Source organism: Cervus elaphus, chromosome 20, assembly GCF_910594005.1.
Source record: "Cervus elaphus chromosome 20, mCerEla1.1, whole genome shotgun sequence".
In the NCBI taxonomy this organism is placed as follows: Eukaryota; Metazoa; Chordata; class Mammalia; order Artiodactyla; family Cervidae; genus Cervus; species Cervus elaphus.
Window position 1 is genome coordinate 59260406 of NC_057834.1, and position 20110 is coordinate 59280515.

At 39.8% G+C, this 20110-nt stretch overlaps 1 protein-coding gene across 1 annotated transcript in view; it reads left to right on the plus strand.

Annotated features, from left to right (window-relative positions):
- VAV3 (vav guanine nucleotide exchange factor 3) overlaps positions 1-20110 on the plus strand; it is a 412159-nt gene that overhangs the window by 180195 nt on the left and 211854 nt on the right. Inside the window, exons 3-6 of the mRNA XM_043878931.1 lie at positions 8933-8991; positions 11389-11454; positions 16763-16871; positions 19709-19801. Coding sequence (XP_043734866.1) covers positions 8933-8991; positions 11389-11454; positions 16763-16871; positions 19709-19801 — 327 coding nt within the window. The remainder of the gene's footprint in view (positions 1-8932; positions 8992-11388; positions 11455-16762; positions 16872-19708; positions 19802-20110) is intronic.

Here is a 20110-nt window from a genome sequence, read left to right on the forward strand (position 1 = left end):
GCCGAGACTGCAGAGAGAGCAAGATGACGGCGGTGTGGAAGTGCCTCCCACGACAAGAGCTGGTCTGTTTGGTTTGGAAAAAAATTTGCTTAGTGACCTTGTCCCTTAGAACTTGAAAACTATTCACTATCAACCAGATAAGGAAACTATGATTCAGGAAATGGCAACTACTAAGATCTTCTCAGAGAGTAAGGGGCAAATGTTCTCATTGGAACAGGTGATGATGGAGGGGATGGGGTCAGACGGTGGTGTTTCTCACCCACCATGCGTCACTTAACATGCAGACAGTCCAAGAAATTCTCTTTCGTCTTTCAAGGTTTAGCCTAGGGTCCCCTCTTTTAGGGTCACCTTTTGAGCCTCCTTGACTTTATCCTTCAGGTTGAAGGGGAGAGCTGACCTCTCTCTCCTCTGGGTTGTGGATGTACTTTGAAACACTAGGTCTTTGTTCTCACTAATCACCCTTGTGGTCTTTGCCAATAGCTGCTGGGTTTTCTGAGAGTGGGAATTATCTCCATCTTGTTATCCTCAGTATACGGAATGGATCGGGTGTCTAGCTCGTAGTGAGTATTCTATAGATGTTCACGGAGTAAATGCAGGAGATTCATAGACAGGAGGGTGAATTGGAAAGATCAGTAGCCTGGGTAGAGGATAAGGGACCTGGGTTCTGCTGCTATTGGTTCTTTGACCTTGGACAAGCTAGTTAATTTTTCTACACTTTGGTTTTCTTATAGGCAAAGAAGGAGTTTGAGTGAAAATCTAGGAAATTCTTGAATGGTCTTCAAGACCTGGATTTCAGAATTTGGTAGACTTATATATTTAATGTGTATGTGTATATTTGTATATAGGGTCCCCCCACCCCTCCAACCCCAGGAAAGAACCAAGAACTTTCATCAACTCTCCAAGCAGTTTGTGACTTAAAAGTATTTAAGGATCACTTGAATAAACTGTGGTGATGGCTCTAGAATTTCTCTGTAGGATGGAGTTGGGAGGATTGCCGTATGGTTGGGGGTGGCAATCCAGCCAAAGGACTTGTCCTGAAATTGTGATTAAATGACAGATGCACTCTAGTTACATGGATTTTTTTAAAATTATTTTTAAGTGAAGGATAATTGCTTTACAATGCTGTGTTGGTTTCTGCCATACGTCAGCATGAATCAGCCATATATATATGAACCACATATATACGAACCTCCCTGCCGCCCCATCCCACACTTCTAGGTAGTCACTGAGCCCCAGTTTGAATTCTCTTGAGTCATAGTGCGTTCCCACTGGCTATCCTTTTTACATATGGTGGTGTATATGTTTCCATGCTGCTCTCTCCATCCATCCCACTCCATTCATCCCACCCTCTCCATTCGTCCCACCCGCTCCTCCCCGGAACCCCCACCCCTCCACATCCACAAGTCTGTTCTCTATGTCTGCATCTCTCTCCATTGCCGCCCTGCAAATAGGTTCATATAGGCTCTCTCTATATGCATTAATAGACAATATTTGTTTTTCGCTTTCTGAATTACTTCACTCTGTAAAATAGGCTCTAGGTTCATCTACCTCATTAGAACGGACTCAAATGCATTCATTTTTAAGGCTAAGTAACATTCCATTGTATATATGTACCACAGCTTCTTTATCCATTCATCTGTCGATGGACATCTAGGTTGCTTTCATGTCCTAGCTATTGTAAATAATGCTGCAATTAACCTTGGGGTACATGTGTTGTTTTTTTTCAGTTACAGTTTCCTCTGGGCATGTGCCCAGTTGTGGGATTGTTGGGTCATATGGTAGTTTTATTCCTATTTTTTTTTTAAAGGAAGCTCCATACTGTCTTCTGCAGTGGCTCTATCAGTTTACATTTCCACCAACAGTGGAGGAGGGTTCCCCTTTCTCCATGCCCTCTTCAGAACATATTCCCTTTTCTCTACACCCTCTCCAGATTTTTTAGTGATAGCCATTCTGACCAGTGTCAGGATATCTCATTGTATTTTGATTTGCATTTCTCTGATAATGAGCGGTACTGAGCATCTTTTCCTGTGTTTGATAGTCCTGTCTTCTTTGGAGAAACGTCTGTTTAGGTCTCTGCCCACTTTTTGATTGGGTTGATTTTCTGGCATCAAGTTGCAAGAGCTGCTTATATATTTTGGAAAGTAATCCTTTGCCAGTTGTTTCATCTGCTAATATTTTCTCCCATTCTGAGGGTTATTTCTTTACCTTGTTTATAGTTTCCTTTGCTGTGCAAAAGCTTTTAACTTTAATTAGGTCCCGCTTGTTTGTTTATTTTTATTGTCATTACCCTGGGAGGTGGGTCATAGAGGATCTTGCTGTCATCTTTATGTCACAGAGTGTTCTGCCTGTGTTTTCCTCTTAAGAGTTTTATAGGTATTTATATTTATTTGAGGCAGTGAGTATGGAGATAATGGGGACTCAGAGGAGCTGATCTCTGAGCCCCTCCCTCTGTACTGTCAATTCTTAGAGCTGTTTTAATTCCGTATGAGCTGTATGTGATTCTGGTCCTTATTAGTGTTTCATGAGCAGACTGTGCGGGAACATTTGTTTGTTTGCTTTTTACTAAAATTCACTGTAGCAAGGTCAAATGCAGTTGTTTTCAGGCTCTTAGAAATACTTCTGTATGACAGGAGTTGGTATTTTTATTTGATTATTTTGATTAAACATTAATTACAGAGAAGCAGGAAATGAACACTAAATAAAAGAAAAACATTTACATCCACAGCCCTCATTTTTAAAGAGGAAAGTGTTATAATTAGACCAGTTTAGCAACTGTTGGCAGCTATTAACAAACATTGGCTATCATGTACTGGAATGTACAACATAATTTATTAAATATATTCCCAGCCTTTGGAAAGTTTTCTTTTGTATCATATAATAACTTGAGGAAGATATCACATTTTATTTTCAAAAGTGCTTTGCAAAGATCAAATCTTACTTTACCAATGATGATGGTGGCAACAATGGCATTAGGAAATAGCAGTAAAAGTATGGGATGGTCCTCCTAAGTGGATGTCCACCTAGTGAGAGGTGGAGCTGGGATTTAGAATCCAGAAAATATGAGTCTTAGGCTTGCATTGTAACCAGTCTAGTATATTGCTTTCCTAAAGAGAAGTTCCTTTTCTCTATAGCACTTTTGAGACCTCAGAATAACGTATATAGAATAATTCTTGCATTTATGATTAGTATCAAGACCTGCACAAGATAATTTGGACCTACTTGAACCCATATAGATACTCTACTCTTTTGAAAAAATGCAATGTAGTTCCCATAGTTCGTAATTTTCTTGATACAGAAATAATATTTTGTTCATTTTATCTGGTTGTACTGCTTTGCTTTCCCCACAGAAAAAGTGCTCAGTAATTATGGTATTCAAAGCAACAACCAGGTATTTTAGGAAAGAAAGATGTAAACATGTTGCTGGAAATGGCCCTAAGCCACACTGTATCCTAATGGGGTAATTTACTGTATGAGATTAGACATACAAAGAAAATTAAGGTAATGAGTTCTGTTGATTTCTTAGGTGAAGGTGAGATATTTTGTTATTCTGAAACTCAGCATCTGCTTGGGTTTAGAGTAAGGCTTCATGGTCAGAGAATAGTGTGCTTGGGTAAAACCAGATCTCCGGGCTGCTTCTGGTTGCCCGGAGCTAGTTTACAGGCCTGTCTTTCTGTTCGAATTACCCAGCTCAGCACGACAAGGCCCACACTCCCAATTGTGTCCTCTGGGGCCTGGCTGTTTCCTCCGTGACCCCACAGGGCACTTGCTCTGAGCCTCTAGGAACCATGGTGCAGCGTCCCTGTCTGTGGCTTCGGCTGCAAGGCGGCAGCTTCATGCTGCAGAACCTTCTGGGACTGCCGAGCTTGTCTGCCACATGGGGTTCAAGCCTGCAGCCACCTGATTGCCCTTTCAGAACCTCCCTTCCTGGAAGGAACACTTCTCCAGGAATTCCCATTGCATCCAGCTCCCTGTTCAGGAATTTTCAGAGCCTTCTCATTGCTCTGGGAGAGAGTTAAGAGAGCAAGGTTCAGGGTAGATAACTGAAGGAGGTAAGTCCATAATTAATTTGCATTTCTTGGCGGACCTGTGTGCTGGTCCTCGGGGTTCCTCTTGTTCTTCTCTATGCCCACGGCTTCCTTCACTCAGGACTTGGAAAGGACTTTGAAAGGAGCTATGGCAAACTGGTTCTGCATGGTTGACTTGTTTTCCTCACAAATTACAATATCAACAGTGCTAAATGTGCTAGATTAGCAGAGGGTGAAAATTAGCCAGAAGGTCTGATGAAGAGAAGAGTTAAAATGGGTAGCTTTATTAGGATACAGTGTTGCCACTCTGTTTTTGTAGACTTTTTATTTCACAGCTTTAAACTGACTAATGGGGATGGATGGAAAAAATAAAGAGCTCAAGCTAGATAAAAATTATCATTAGGGGGAAATTTTGATGGGGGAGTGCTACTGTGTATGTTGTCTCTAGGTTTGAGGAGATAAGCAACTCTTTCTCATACTTAATATTTAATTTTCATAATGGACCTCTTCTTCAATTATTCATTCATTCCTCACTTGTGGCAGGCTAATCTCTTTACATATCTTTACACATATTATTCCTAATCCTCACAACAGCTTTGCAAGGTAAGTATTAGTCATTCGTTTCAGCAACAAATATTTTTGTGTTAAGTGGAACCTGGCTGTGAGCTCAGTGATGGGAATAGAACAGTGAAGAAGCAACTTCCTTGCCCTTAAGGTAGTCTCCATTGTTGGATGGGAAAGACAGACAAATGAACAGGTCATTAGAATGCCTTGTTATGTTCTTTTTAAAAAATATTTATTTGGGTCTTAGTTATGGTGTGTGGGCTCAGTAGTTGTGGTGCTTGGGCTCAGTAGTTGTGGTGCTCAGGCTTAGTTGCTCCACAGCATGTGGGACGTCCTGAAACAGGGATCTGACCTGTGTACCCTGCATTGCAAGGCAGGTTTTTAACCACTGGATCACCAGGGAAGTCCCTACCTTGTTATATTCTTACACACTCTTCAGGTGTGCTGTGAATTTGTGCAAATTTTTTGAAGAGTGATGGTTATAGCTTAGTCTGTCCCATCTTGGAATCCTTCCTATAGAAATACCTGCACACGATTGAAAAGGTATTTGGCAAGAATGCTAATTGTAGCATTGCTGTAGCAAAATGTTGAAAAAACTCACCAGCAAGGGAATGGTGAAGTCATTATGTTATATCACATTGGAATGTGGTACAATATTAAAATGGATAAAGAAGATCTGTATGTGTTGACACCACTATCTGTGATATTTTGTTAAATGACAAAAGCATGTTTGTAGAAAAATCTGTATAATAGAAACACATTAGCTAAAATAATGATCATAAAAAAAATTCTTCAGGAGTCACACTAGATTCTTACCTCGGGTTTCCTTTAGGCAGAAAATGAGAGATCTGTGTGTGTGTGTGTATGGGTGGGGGGTGCAACTTTTATGTATTTCTGTATTATTTCATCTGATAAGATAAATACGAGTCCTTCTGAAATATTTTAAATACTAGATAAATTTTTAAACAAAGTGATAGGTGCTAGGGCAGAGTGATGTCCAGGGTCCTGTGTGGACACAAAGAACCCAGTCTGGAGCAGGGAGATGGTCAGAGAAGGCTCTGGGTGGGAATCAGCCAGGCTGAGTTCAGGATGAACATAGTCAGGTGTTTGGAGGGAACAGAGAACAAGAACTTCCTGCTCTGGAGTATCTTGGAGCTTTCGGGTGGGCAGTGGTGGAGCTGGCCCCTCCACACTGTAGCAGCCAGTCCAGATGGTCCTGGCTGCTTCCTCCTCCTTCAGCTTCCCCAGAGCATCAGCCTCTGTTCCTAAATATGTCACCATTTCTACCTCTTCTCTAGCTGCCCTACTGCTGTCTTAGCTGAGACCTCTTATCTCTTACCTGGATGATTAAGAGCCCTCCCCTTTGTGGATCTCCTGGCCCCTGTCTCTATCCAGTGTCGTCCTACTCCAGTCTGTCCTTCCCATTGCTGAGTGACCTTCTAAAAATGCAGTTTTGACGCTGCTCTCTTCCTTAAACTTGTCCAATGATCCTTCATGGATTTTGGAATCTAGCTCACCCTTTTAAAGCATTCACACAGAAGCCCTGCCCACCTCTCCCACCTTCCTCACGTGTCACTCTTATTCCTATTATCTGGAATTTTTTTTCTTTTCTTTATAAATGCTATTTTTCTTATCAAAGGATGGATTTAGGTAGGGAAAGAAAATCCATGATGTGGATTTAGTAGTTGGTTGTCAGCCTATTAACCTGCAAATATTCTAACTTGTTACACCTCCTTTCTGAGAATTAATGTCCATATGTCACACTATTTGAGGCAACAGTTTAGAAATTAAGACATTTCAAGGGCAGTCTTCTTACTGTCCTAGGGGATATTTTCTTTTGTAAATATACTTGAATGGATGTTTCTAACAGCAGGTCATTCTCCACATGGACGGCTTGAGGATCTGGCATTAATTTGTGTATTTGTCTATTCCAAATCCGGATACACCCCACCTTTATAGAATACACACTGTTCTAAAAACACTATATTGACCAATCATTATTTGCTTTGCCTAAACTTAGAGTTGGTGGATTGACCTGATGTATAAGGATAGACACAAAACTGTGTGATAGTCCTCCAAGAGTCTCTTTAAGATGTGATACATATTATGCTTCTGTCTCATCCACTGACATTATATATTTGTTATTTTTCTATCCTTGAATAGCAATAAGTAGTCCTTCTAAGTAAATAACAGGAATTGGTTTTAGCTTGTTAATTTTCAGAAATGCTTATACTTATATTCAATGCTTCAGTGAAATGATAGACTATCGTTTGGCTCCCTCTGGTGGACAATTGTATGGAAAAAATCAAACTACATATAGTCTTGTGTGATGGGAACAGGCTGTAAATTTGGTGTTTTACCATTTTCGTTAAAATAAATAACAGAAGTAGTAAAACACATAGCTATACCAATGCTGTTGCTATTTCTCTTGTTATTGAGTAGTGATACTGCTGTGAAAAAAACAAATTTGAAGCTGACTTCACCCCATAACTTTAGAACAGTACCACATCATAAGGCTCATGCTAAAATTCACCAATGTAGTTAATTCATAAGTCTCAATATTACTTCACAGATTATCCTGGAATTCTCCAACAGTTAGCCTTTTCCGTAAATAATACATATTTTTGGAAATTTAGCAAATGACTTTTTTTTATCATGAAATCAGTTTATTATGATAAATTTATTATTTGTTTATGGTCTTCTGAACTTATACACTCACTGAAGATGCTTTATCTTTATTCTGGAATATTTATTAAGGATATCAAGTGTTACCTAGGTGTTTTATTTTTATATTTGTTTGCTTCAGCAGTTAAACCAGGAAGAAATTGCATAAAAGGTTTTGATTAAATTTTGTTTGTATATAATAAGTTTATTTTGTATATTATTAACAGTTCACATTTATTGTGTCAGGCATTTGATAGGCATTGTCTCATTTAATTTTCAGTAATTCTGTGAGACAGGTTGTTATTATCCATATGATAAAGGCGGGGGCCTAAACCCTCCAAGTGTTCTCAGCTCACAGGTTGTAAGCACAGCAACATTCTGCCTCCTGAAGTAGGTGATACAGAAGTGTATATGTGGCTAATGCCCTTACGAATAGCCTGGTACTGGAAACTTTATGTTTCTGTGTTTGAACCGAGGAATTCAAAGATTACCTCAACCTAGAGATACATTTTTACCTTTTCTCCCATTTTTTCCCCTCATTGTGAACAGACTCTGTAGTAGAACCTCTTCACATTTTGTTTAGAGAGTTAAGACAATTTATTATCTTTCCATTTATGTTTAAATTTAAACATAAATTTAAACAATTTATGTTTTCTCTGGTTTCATGAGAAAAATACATTTTAGCTCACTGACTTCCTCACTAAGTTTTTGAAAGAGATGCTATTAGGTACAAACGTGGGAAGGAAGGTACAATTTCTAGGTGCTAATGCTAAAGCTCTGTCAGAGCACATGGAGGGTGAAGTACTGAAGATCTTTATAAAGAAGTTTTGAAACAGATACCGATAATTAAGGTAATGTAGGAAAATCTTTTTCTAGAATTAGAGTAAGATAATTTTCTTAAAGTTGGCATTTGTAAGAATAGCCACCCTATAAATACTTTACATGCGTTATCTTTTTAATTCTTATAATAAGGTAAGGATTGTTAATAATCTAAATTATTATAAGCAGTATCCAGATGAGAAAACGGAAACCCAAAGAATTTAAGTAGTTTTTCTAAGGATACATGGCCCATGGATGGTGAAGTCAGGCTTAGCACTCACATGGGCTGGCTTGAGAGTCTCCCCGTGAACTAGCGTGCTACAAGTAGCGCTGGCCAGTGAACTTCTGTCTCAGTGGAAGCGCTTCATGTCTGCACCGTCCAGTGCAGTAGCCACTCGGCACATGGGCTGCTGAGTGCTTGCAATGTAGCTAGTCCAACTAAGGAACTTGATTTTTTGTTTTAAAAATGTGAATTCATTTAAATTTAAACAGCCTCTCTGTGTCTAGTGGCTACTGTTTTGGACAGTGCAAGAGGACATGGGGTCTTTCAGATCATGTAGAAGTGGGAATATGAGACCTTCAGGACTCCCTTGCCCAACTCGTTGTTTTTGCTGGTCAAGAAATGGCAAACCAGATGGTTAGTCATTTGCTTAGCATCATGAAGTTAAGGCAAGGGACACAACTACAACCCAGATGTTTATACTTCTCTCAGTTATAGCTCTTCCCATTCTGCCCTTTTGTGGTATCTATAAATTTACATTTCTGCTGCTATTGTTAATATTAGCTAGTAAAACTAGTTTTTGAAAATAATTTTTTTTATATGAAATGTTTGTCTAATAAACCCTGTCCTCTTTTCTTAGGTAATAGAAACGTTATCGCGACTTTCTCGCACACCTATCGCGTTGGCCACAGGGATCAGGTAAGCTGGTTTCTCTATGGTTCGTGTGTCCTGTTCAGTTCAGTGAAGTGATTGTTTATCAGATAGTTACTGTTTGTAAAACACTTTGCACACAGGGACTGCGTCTCATTCACTCAGAATGCCTAGTATATAGGTACTCAATAGACATTTGAAATTTGTTGAGCAAGTAAGAACTTATTCGTAGAGTTGAATCAAACACCTTGGGTAAACATTGTTCTCAGTTTACTGGTGACAATCACTGATGCGTTTATTTTGTTTTTAACTTCCTCTAACATTTTTATACAGGTGATTCATTAAGACAATGCTTAATTAAATAAATACTTTAAAAGATGTTGTAGTACGTTTATATCCTATAAGCCATAACAAGAAGTCACAACTTTCAGGCATTTTAAGAATTAATCAGACAACCAAAATGATGTATGTACAAGGAGATTTATTGAAGGTTTGGTACCAAATGAAATCTTGGAATTATAGTTGACCTTTGAATAGTGTGGGCATTAGGGGCACACACTGCCCACACATTTGAAAATTTGAGTATAACTTACAGTTGATACTTTGCATCTGCTGTTCCTCTGCATCAGTGGTTTCAACCAACCATGGATTGTGTAGTATGTACTACTGAAAAAAGTCAGTTTATAAGTGGATCTGTGCAGGTCAGACCATCTTGTTCAATGGTCAACTGTAAATTGGTTAAATTCTACTTTTTCCAGGCAGTGAAGCATTATGCAGTCAGTAAGTATGGAAATGGAGATACATATGTTGTGTTGGGCCTTTTCTGTTTAAAATACGGCATATTCAAGTGAGTTCAGTTAGAAAGTTGTATTGTTAATGATGTTAGAAATACAGAAAAGCAGTTTCAGCAGTCACACAACCAGCCACATGGAAATGGAATGGATCTCATTTCTCATGTGATTTCCTCAGGGGTCTATAACTGTCTCTAGCTGTTATGGGGCTCTATGAACCTCTGTCTCGTCTTCTGTTGCTTCCAATTTTCTGTTCACATTCAGATTCCAACAGAGAGGATGTAAGCATGTCTACAGCTTTAATCAGCTGTGACTGGGCAGCCCAGTCCTTGGGTACAAAGCATAGTGACCTTGGGGAGGATGCCCCGCAGACCCTTTCTCAGAAACGGACCATGAATTTGGCAGCTTTCTACAGAAGGAGTCTATATGTTGGATAAATGTTGCATACCCTGTCATCTCCTCTTCAATTTATGATTATCTTTCCATGTCAGCATATATTTTGTTATAAGCTAGCAGAAGATTTTGAAATAGCATGTTTTTATGTGTTTATGTATGGTTAATTCTGAAAGTATACATGGAAGTTTTTTTTTCCTTTTAAATTACTCTTATTTATAATTTCAGTTTTTACTACAATGAACTTGTATATAAGAATATAATAAAATGTGTCAAGATATTTATTTTTAAAAAGGATTTTGAAACTGGCATTTCTCATACATTTTAATTTATTTGAAAAATGCATGTTCCTTAAATGTCCTAAGTATTAAGTTAATCTGTAAACCAATGTGAAATATTTTCCCTATGCTAAATATAATTATTTAGTGCTTATTTGTTATTTTGATGGGTCCTCTTGTTTTTATGAAACATAGGACATGCTTTCTGTATGTAAAGAAAGGGTAAAACTTTTGGCACCATAGTATAATCACTGTGATTTTGTTAGATGTAAATTTAGGGCATTATGTTGTTGTTATGAACGAAGATCAAAGTGTGAGGCAAACAGGGGAGTCAATGGCTAGGAAAAGGGCATAAATTAAAGTGATTTTCTTTGACCAGAGGACAAAGAAAACACCATACTCTCCCTGAGGTCTGTTTGACTCATTTGTCCAATAGATGAAAATGAAAAAAATATAACATATCATTTATGGTCTGAGTAGAAAAGTATATCAGAGTCAATGATCATATATAGAGGACATGACATTTTTTACTTCTAATTTTTTTATTGATACTAGTAAACTGAGTCATGCTTGGAGGATTGTTACCAAATTATTTGTCAGATCAGATTCTCTAAGTGCAAAGAGACAGTGTGGAAGATAAGGGCCCACTCTGAACCGGGAAGCTGCAGTGAGTGGTGAGGTGAGCCTGCAAATGTGTGGCTGGTGGGAAATGGTGAGCACCTTAGCACATCTACAACCACTCACATGACTGTAGTGACCAGCAGTGATTGCTGCAGGGGTTTTGGGGTAGCAGGTGCCACAGCCTTCCTGGGGGACCCTGACACAGCCACAGGGTCCCACACTTTGGGAGAAACCCCAGATGTCATGTGAAGCATGGTGACTGACCTGACCACTTTGGCTGCAGCTGAACTTTTGTGTTTAGTGAGTGGTAAATGTCCAGCCTCGTTGTTGCTCATTCACTTGTTTTTTCTGCTCCCTCCTAGGCCCTTCCCGACAGAAGAAAGCGTTAATGATGATGACATCTACAAAAGCCTGCCAGATTTAATCGAGTATGTTGAGCGTTTTCAGCAAAATTTCAGCAAAATTAACACCACTGCTGATTTTTGCATCCTTTGTGAATTTTAACCACAGGTGTTGAAATAGCTATCTAAAGGGGAACCTTGGCTTAGTGATTAAGATATGTAAGAATTAACCTCAAACTCCTGATGGAAATGTTCACAAGAAAATGTACTTCAAGTGACTTTTGATTCTTGTTGTGTATCTTGCATTGTGTGAGTCTCTATGGAGAGTAAAGAAACAGACGGTGATGAAGTTAACATTTGGAAGTTTCTCAAAGGCATTGTAGAGGCATTGTAGACGAACCTGGAATCAGAAAAATAAGAAACAATCAGAGAGAGGAGTAGAATCTACCATTAGACTTGGAGGACAGATAATGCTTGCTGTGCAACTTCAAGGGCGGACAAGATTACTGTGGGTGGGGGTTACTCAGGGATGTTTCATCAGATGGTGTTGATTCTGAACAGAGAATCCTTTTGGGCCATATTGTTAAATAGTCAGGAGAGGCTAAAGGTCTTTGCAGCTGATTATCTCCTGCTGATTGAGTGACTTGTGCAGATTACAAATAAATATGAAACGTGATCCTCACCCCTCAGGGAACTGATGCCAAAGATCAGGTATGTTTGCAGAGAATTGTAATAAGACATAGATTCTGCTCCAGGAGAGATTCAGGTCCTATGGAAATTCATCCACTTATCCATCCTGATAACCCCAGCACAGGGAGCTTGTTCTTACTCTAGGACTTCTACACGTGCTGTGCATTCCGCCCTTGTGGCTGACCCCTCACCATTCAAGTTTTCACTCGGATGGCCCTCCCAGCGAAGCCTTCCTGACTGCCCGACCTAAAATGGTCACCCCACTCCCCTTGCCCTGTGTTTTGATGGCACTCGCCTCTGCCTGAGGTAGTCTCAGTTTGCTTCATGTACTGTCCATCTCCTCATTGGAGGACCAACTTCACGAGATCAGGGACTTTAGTTTGTTCTTGGCTATTTTCCTAGCACTTCAAACAGTGTCTAGTATCTAGTAGGCCCTCCATAAATATCTGTTTTCTGAATAAATAGGCCAAAGCTGCATTGAGCATCTTCCTCTTCCAGGAGCGATATTTCAGGCTTGAGCTGTCCATCAGGAGACATCTATCAGTTCCTAGGATCCTGTGCTAACCATGTTTCCGCACACTCCCTCATGTAACACCACATTATGAAGTTGTTACTAGTATCACCACAGTTTACAAATGAGAAAACTGAGCCTTGAAATGCTCAGTAACTTGCTAAAGATCGTATTGCTAGTAAATAGTAGCCTTTGGGTTTGAACCCATGCAGTTCTTGTTCTAGCTCACTGCATTGACTCCCACAAGCACCCTGCCTTGCTCCTCCAAGAACTTTCAGCTGGAGAGCTCTGTGATAGGAGCCGCAGGGCCGGCCAGCAGCCCTCCTGGAGTAGGCTGCATATGGATGGGCCACAAAGTCTAATATTTCAAATGTCCATCAAGAATGGTTTCTTATTGGGACTTCCCTGGCAGTCCAGTGGTTAAGATTCTGTGCTACCATTTCAGGGGGCCTGGGTTTGATCCCTGGTCAGGAAACTAGATCCCTCATGTTATGCTGCAACTTAGACCTGGAGCAGCCAAAAAAAAAAAGAAAAAAAGAAGAAGGATTTCTTAATTCTATTTAAAATCTTCTAGAATTTACTAATCTTCAGTAAAGTCACTACTGAGTGTCTCATTGAATTGGCTATAGTCTTCATCAAGTGACTATAAGATTACTGGTAATATAATTAAATTCTTTGTAGTCTTAAAAAAATATTATTATTTTCAGTACCATGATGACATTTTTTAACCTCCAGCATTTGTCACTTATACTTACTCATTCCTATAGTCTTGCTCATCTTGTTCTGTTGATGTCAGAATTTGTTTGTGAGGATGCAAGTTTGGAGAAAACCCGGGTCCCCAGCCTGGCTGCCTGGGAGATGCAGTCAGTTTCACCTCTCCACCTGGAGCTGGAGGTCCAAATGTCATGTGTTTCCTGCAGATGCTTGCATTTGAGTTTGCCGTAAGGTCTTGATCTTCAGTCTTGGCTTTGTGATGAGCTCTGTGGCTTCACATACTTCACTGTCACTTTTGGGGGTGAATTATCTGAAGGGAGGCCCCCAGAACAAACAGTGGTCTACTCTGCTGTGCACTGCAGGGGGAAACATTCTCTCCTGATGTGGAGAGAAGCTGATGCAGGATGGGGCGGAGAGCATGTGAGATGGCTAAACTGTACAGTGTCCTATCTCCTCCAGCCTTCGTGACCAGAGTGTCAGATGTAACCATATATTGATGGCCTGGACACAGGAAAGCTAATATGGATGGCTGTTGATCTATTGACCATTTGAAAAATCACAGCTCCTTCCTTCCTCTCCCCTTCTCATTTTATGCAATCAGAAATTATTGACCAAACTGTTAGCAAGAAACAGTTTTACTATGGGATTGAATAACAAAACCCAAACTGTTCTAGCCCAGTCGCTATGTGTGTGGATGCATGTGTGTCCCTCTTCCAATTCTTAGAGAAAAATCTGTGTGGATGTGTACGTATATGCCTCTGCTCTCGTGGGAAATAGTCGATAGCAAGAATTAAGCAAGATGATGTCATTTTTGTTTGTTTGCTTTTTGTTTTGTTGTTATTGTTTGGTGGAGGGCGAGTTGGGGGGTCTGAGGCAGGAAATGGATTTCACAGCCTGTCTTCCTTCTGAACAGGATCCCCTTTGATATAGAACCTACTCCTTTATCTTTTTTTAAAATCTCAGTTCCTTCATGACCTCATCAAGCCTTCTTATCCTTTGATGGGTTATGGAAAGTACTCAAACTAGTTGAACTGCCCCACTGTTCTCAGAGGAGGCTGCCTGCCTAAGCCCCTCAGGATGGAAATTCTGGAACTGCCAATACAACTCACCATGTCCCTAGTTTTCCAGAGTAGAAAGCTGAGAAGCATCCTTCACTCCTTCCTCCCTCCGCCTAATCCATGCTGGGCCCCAAGTCTGGTTGGTTGTACTTCACACAGTCTCTCTGTTGTTCTCCTCACCTTCTTTTACCCTAGTTATGGTGCTCATTACCTCCCTCCCCATCTCCCTGCCTGACTTCTTCACTCTCCACATTACCCCTCTGTAACCCCGCCGTGGTCCCCAGTTGCCCAGGTAAAGTTCAGCTTACAGAGGACGAGGCTCTTCTCAGATTGGCTCAGCTCTTCTCCTCTGGATCTCCCTCACTCACCTGGGCGGGACTCCAGCCTTCACATTGCCAGGCTCTTCACATCTGCCTGCCTTCTCACAGCTTGGTGTCCTCTGTCTGAATACTCATCCCGTCTCCTCATTCAATGTGTCGTCCCTGAGGGCAGCAACTGTGTCTGCCTCATCTGTGGCTATATCTCCTGGAACATGATATTTATTCACCACATACATGTTGACTAAATAAATACACTGCAGATCCAGTTCGGATGTAATATCTTCTGTGAAGCCTTCCCTGACTTCCTTCGTCAGAGTATCGCTTACTCTTTCCTCTGCATCATAGAATTCTGTGTTTCTGTGCCGTTTTCCACATTAGACTATGGGAGAGCCCTTGGATCTTCTGGATCGAGGCATTCTTCTGCATCTTCTGGATCTGGCAATCAGTAGGTTCTTAGTAAAAATCAGGTAGGTGGGTAGACAGGAGGACAGGTCATCTTGGAATGAGTTTTCTCAGAGCAGAGTTCTCTGTAGCTTCTCTTACCACTAGATTGCTCTCCCTTAAGGCACCTTTCTTTCTTCTGGGTGTCTGACAGTTCCTTTCTGTCAAATGCCTCCTAATAACTCTTCCTGATAAACATAGACAACCCTGTGATTGCCCCTACTTTGAAAAATGCTCCGAGTTGCAGAGTGACATTTATGCTTACAATGTTTTTATTTTTGTACATATCAATTTATAATGTTCTATCTGCACAGGCCCAAGAGAAATGCTAAGGGCTGGCAGTATTGGAGGAGTGGAATTTCTTTTCCGAGAGGTTAATGCTTCTTTCTAACACACCTTAATTTATTAATCTCAGTTCTTTGACATTAGTTGTTAGTAGAAGCTATTTATGGAACTCTTGAACGGAAAGGAAAAACTCGAGTAGTGATAGAATGGGTGATAGGTAGAAACGGCTGTTTCTACTTTGACTGAACAGGTTTACTGTCTCACATGAAGAGTTTAGGGACGATACATCAATCAGTCACTGTGGAAGCATTCATGGAAGCTTTAAAAATAGAGATTATTTGCCATTGCTGGGAGACTAGCAGAAGAATTTAAAAGGCTTTTAAAAATGTCTTGTGGCCTTGGGACCTTTTCTTTAAGCAAAATACAAATAAAACAGATAAAAAAGGAATCTGACTCAGAGGTAACCTATGGGTATCCTTTGAGTGGCCTTGAAGGAACATGGTTTGAAAACTATTGCACTAGATATTGATGATTATAATCAACAGAAATTAATGCTTTAAAAAGATTATTTATAAATAGTAACTCCTTCCCAACTCCTCTGTCTTCTCCATAATATATCCTTTCATACAGATGATGAAACTGACACTTTTATTTTTTTTGGCCAAGGCACGTGAAATCTTAATATCCCAATGAGGAAATGAATCTGGGGCCAGGGCGGGGGAAATGCCTGGTCCTAACCACTGGATCACCAGGAAATTCCCATGAGGCCTTGACATATGAACAGTGGGAGGCAGTGAAATAGAGCAGGAAGAGAGGAGGATAGTTAGATAGCATCACCCACTCAGTGGACATGAATTTGAGCAAATTCTGGGAGATCGTGGAGGACAGAGGAACCCGGTGTGCTGCAGTCCATGGATCCACAGAGTCAGATACGACTTAACAACTGAACAACAAGAACGATAATAAGCAGTTAAAATACTCAGAGTGTAAGGTAGCCTGAATTTTAAATCCTGGCTTTGCCCTTGGATGAGCTGTGTCATTCTGGGCAAGTCAAAGAATCTTTTTCTCTCTCAAAATCCTTGTCACTATGACTGACCAAACGACCATGCCTACCTGTTAACACAGTAAATGCTGGGCCTGGGCAGACGAGGGTGATCCATGCAGAGTGATGCAGTAAATGCCCAGTGAGTGTTAGCTCACTACTGTCCCTGTCGGATTCTATTGTTTGTCATCGTTCTTATCAGGAGGGACAGAGCTGGAATGGGAGCCTTTCACGCGTTCCACTCTAGTTGATCTGGATTTTCTACTAAAATCCAGTAACCTGTTGTGTTTACTGCATGATAGAAATGACATTTATGTCGTACCCTTTGTTTCAGTGAGACCCACGTGGACGATGAAGAGGGTCTGTATGACTGTGTGTATGGGGAGGATGAAGGTGGCGAGGTGTACGAGGACCTGATGAAGGCGGAGGAAGCTCAGCAGTCGGTAGGACTCTGACCTGGCTAGGACGTTGCTAAGTGACTGAGTATTTTATAAGGAAGTGATTACTTGAAGGACTAGTTAATATAATAATTATCATTAATACAATATTTATGCTGTAATTAACATTATAATAAATACAATAGTTATAATTAGTCATTTCATTTCTGCTCGAGTCGCCTTTTGTTTTCTTATCTTGCTTTTAACTGTATAACCATGACTTGTTAGTCTGAATTAATTTATTAGGAAAGTGATTATTTGAATGGCTAACTAATACGATAATTATAATTAATAAAGCAATATTCATGTAATAAGTATATTAATTGCAATTGTAATGAAATGATTGTAATTAATATAATCGTTAAAATTATTTAGGTAACTTCTGCTGGAGTCATTTTTTGTTTTCTTTTTTATGTTTGAAAAGTGTTAGTTGCTCAGTCATGTCAGACTCTTTGTGACCCCATGGAATGTAGCCTGTCAGGCTCCTCTGTCCATGGAATTCTCCAGGCAGGAATACTGGAGTGAGTAGCCATTCCCTTCTCCAGGGGATCTTCCTGACCTAGCGATTGAATCCAGGTCTCCCACATTATAGGCAGATGCTTTACCATCAGAGCCATCCCTTTTTATGTATAACCATGACATACTGTTGCATTTGGAGGCATATGAACATGATGTTGGGCTTCCCACGTTATGCTAGTGGTAAAGAACCTGTCTGCCCAAGCAGTAGACACAAGAGATGTGAGTTTAATCCCTGGGTCCATAAGATGCCCTGGAGAAGGGCGTGGCAACCCATTCCAGCATTGTTGCCTGGAGAATCCCATGGACAGAGCAGCCTGGTGGGCTACAGTCCATAGAGTTGCAAAGTGTTGGACACAACTGAAGTGCACAAAGTCTGACATTGTGCAGTTCAGAATATCCATAGGGAATCTCTGGTCTAATCCTTTCATTTCACTAGTAGAAAAATCAAGTCTGAGAGGTAAAGGGCGTGCCACCCAGCTAAATAAAGCAGAGTGGCAATAGAGCATAATTTCAGGGAATCATAAAATTATACTGTTATGAAAGGAAATCTCTTACAAAGCAAATAAATCTACTTTAAATTTGATGTGGCATAAAATATATGTTAAAGAATATTTCTTCCTATTTGTTAGGAGTTGATATAAGGTATTTTTCTTTCTTTTGTTTCATTATAGGTCTCCTAGCATTTTTTTTGCTATTTTATAAACCTAGTTTCAGATATTACCATAGTCAATATGAGCCCACAAAACTATCTGCGTGAAAATATGTAAAGCATTCAGAATTACTTTCAATGATTTTCTCATCTGTAATTTGAAATAGAAAAGAAAAAAGTCAGTTGCTTAAACTTCTATTAACATAGTCTTTTTTTACACAAAAGCCTTTCTTCATGAGCTATGTGTAGTTTAGGTTTCTTCAGTACTTTGATGAATTTGCTCAGCTCTTTTTGACCTCTTTCATTTAATAAAAGGCTGGCAAGTTGTCTGATGCCCAGGTAGGGAGCAGCAACTTCTGTGGGATGAAAACAGATTGGCTGGCCTGTGTTTGGTAAATGTCATAAATGTGTGCTTTAACTTGCTGCACCAGCTGATTGGACACCTGTGGCAGCATTTTCAGTGTTTTCGGTGACAAAGTATTGTCTGTGCCCCCTTAAACTATCAGCTGCTTTGGGCACCAGCAGATTCTTCACTGTCTTTCCCAAGGACTCTCTTCATTGGGCTGATGATGCTGGGCTGTCCATGTGGCCCAGGGTGAGCAGTGATGATGACAGAATGCACAGGGCACTTCTAGTGCACTCCTCAGGGTGTTAGGCGTGCCACATGGGTTATCTCATTTACAGATCCTTGGGCTGGGTACTGTAATTTTGTTTTATAGATGAGAAAATTGAGACAGAGAAATTAGGTAACTTCTTCACAATGACAAGCTAAATGACAGTAAAACTGGTCCTTGAACCCAATTCTATGTGGTACCCAAACCTTTTGTCTTCTTATCACGTTCTTCTGCCTGTAGTGTTAAACACTTAGTAAAAACCAAACATCAAGGTTTTAACTCTTGAAGAAATATTTTAAGATTTTTTTACTTATCAAATATCCTTTTATGATTTTTGTAGTTATTTCTATGGCACTTGTAAAGTATGCTGTACATTAAGAAAATGGTATTAGACCATTCATAATGTTTCCAGATTGAGTTACACTTATAATAAAATAGATGCTTCAGTTTTACTCATAGTATATTTTTAATTATCTCAAACTTTTGCATTTACATTGTTCACATTTTTTTTGAAAAGCAAAGTGTGTTAGTCATTCAGTCGTGTCCAACTTTTTGTGACACCACGCAGCCCGTCAGGCTCCTCTGTCCATGTAATTTTCCAGGCAAGAATCCTGGAGTGGGTTGACATGCCCTTCCTCCAGGGGATCTTCCTAACCCAGAGATTGAAGCTGGGTCTCCTGCATTGCAGGCAGGTTCTTTACCATCTGAGCCACCAGGGAAGCCCTTTAAAAGCAAAGATCCTTCACAAATGCAGTTCAGTGTATCTTTAAGTTATTTGTGTTATTAGAATGGAAGCCTGGGAATTCCCTGGTGGTCCAGTGGTTAGAATTCCATGCTTCCACTGCAGGGTGCACGGGTTCCATCCATGATCAGAGAATTAAGATCCCACAAGCTATGCAGCATGGCCAAAACAAAACAAAAGAACAGAAACAAACAAAAAAGAAATCATGATGTTAGAATGGAATGCTTAAAAATGAAATAATTTTTATTTCTATCTTCTATGAAAGAGATTAATATATGAATTTGATTAAATAATTTTAATTTGAAAATTCTAATTGTAGAAATGTCCAGAAAATGATATACGAAGTTGCTGCCTAGCAGAAATTAAGCAGACAGAAGAAAAATATACGGAAACCCTGGAGTCAATAGAAAAAGTAAGTCATTAGGTATTCTCGGATTTTCACACACAGTAAGTCACCTACATATGAACCTTCATGTTGTGAACTTTCAAAGATGTGAATGTATGTGACAGTCCCTATATGCCAGCTATTGTACTGTACTTTTTGAGGTACTGTACTATAAGATTAAAAATATATTTTTAATGTGTATATTATTTGTGTGAAAGGTATTATAAACCTGTTACAGTAAAGTACTATGTAGTTGATTGTGTTAAGTGGGTACCTAGACTAACTGTTGAACTTGAATGTACTCATGCGCCTTCAGAATGGAACTCATTTGTATGT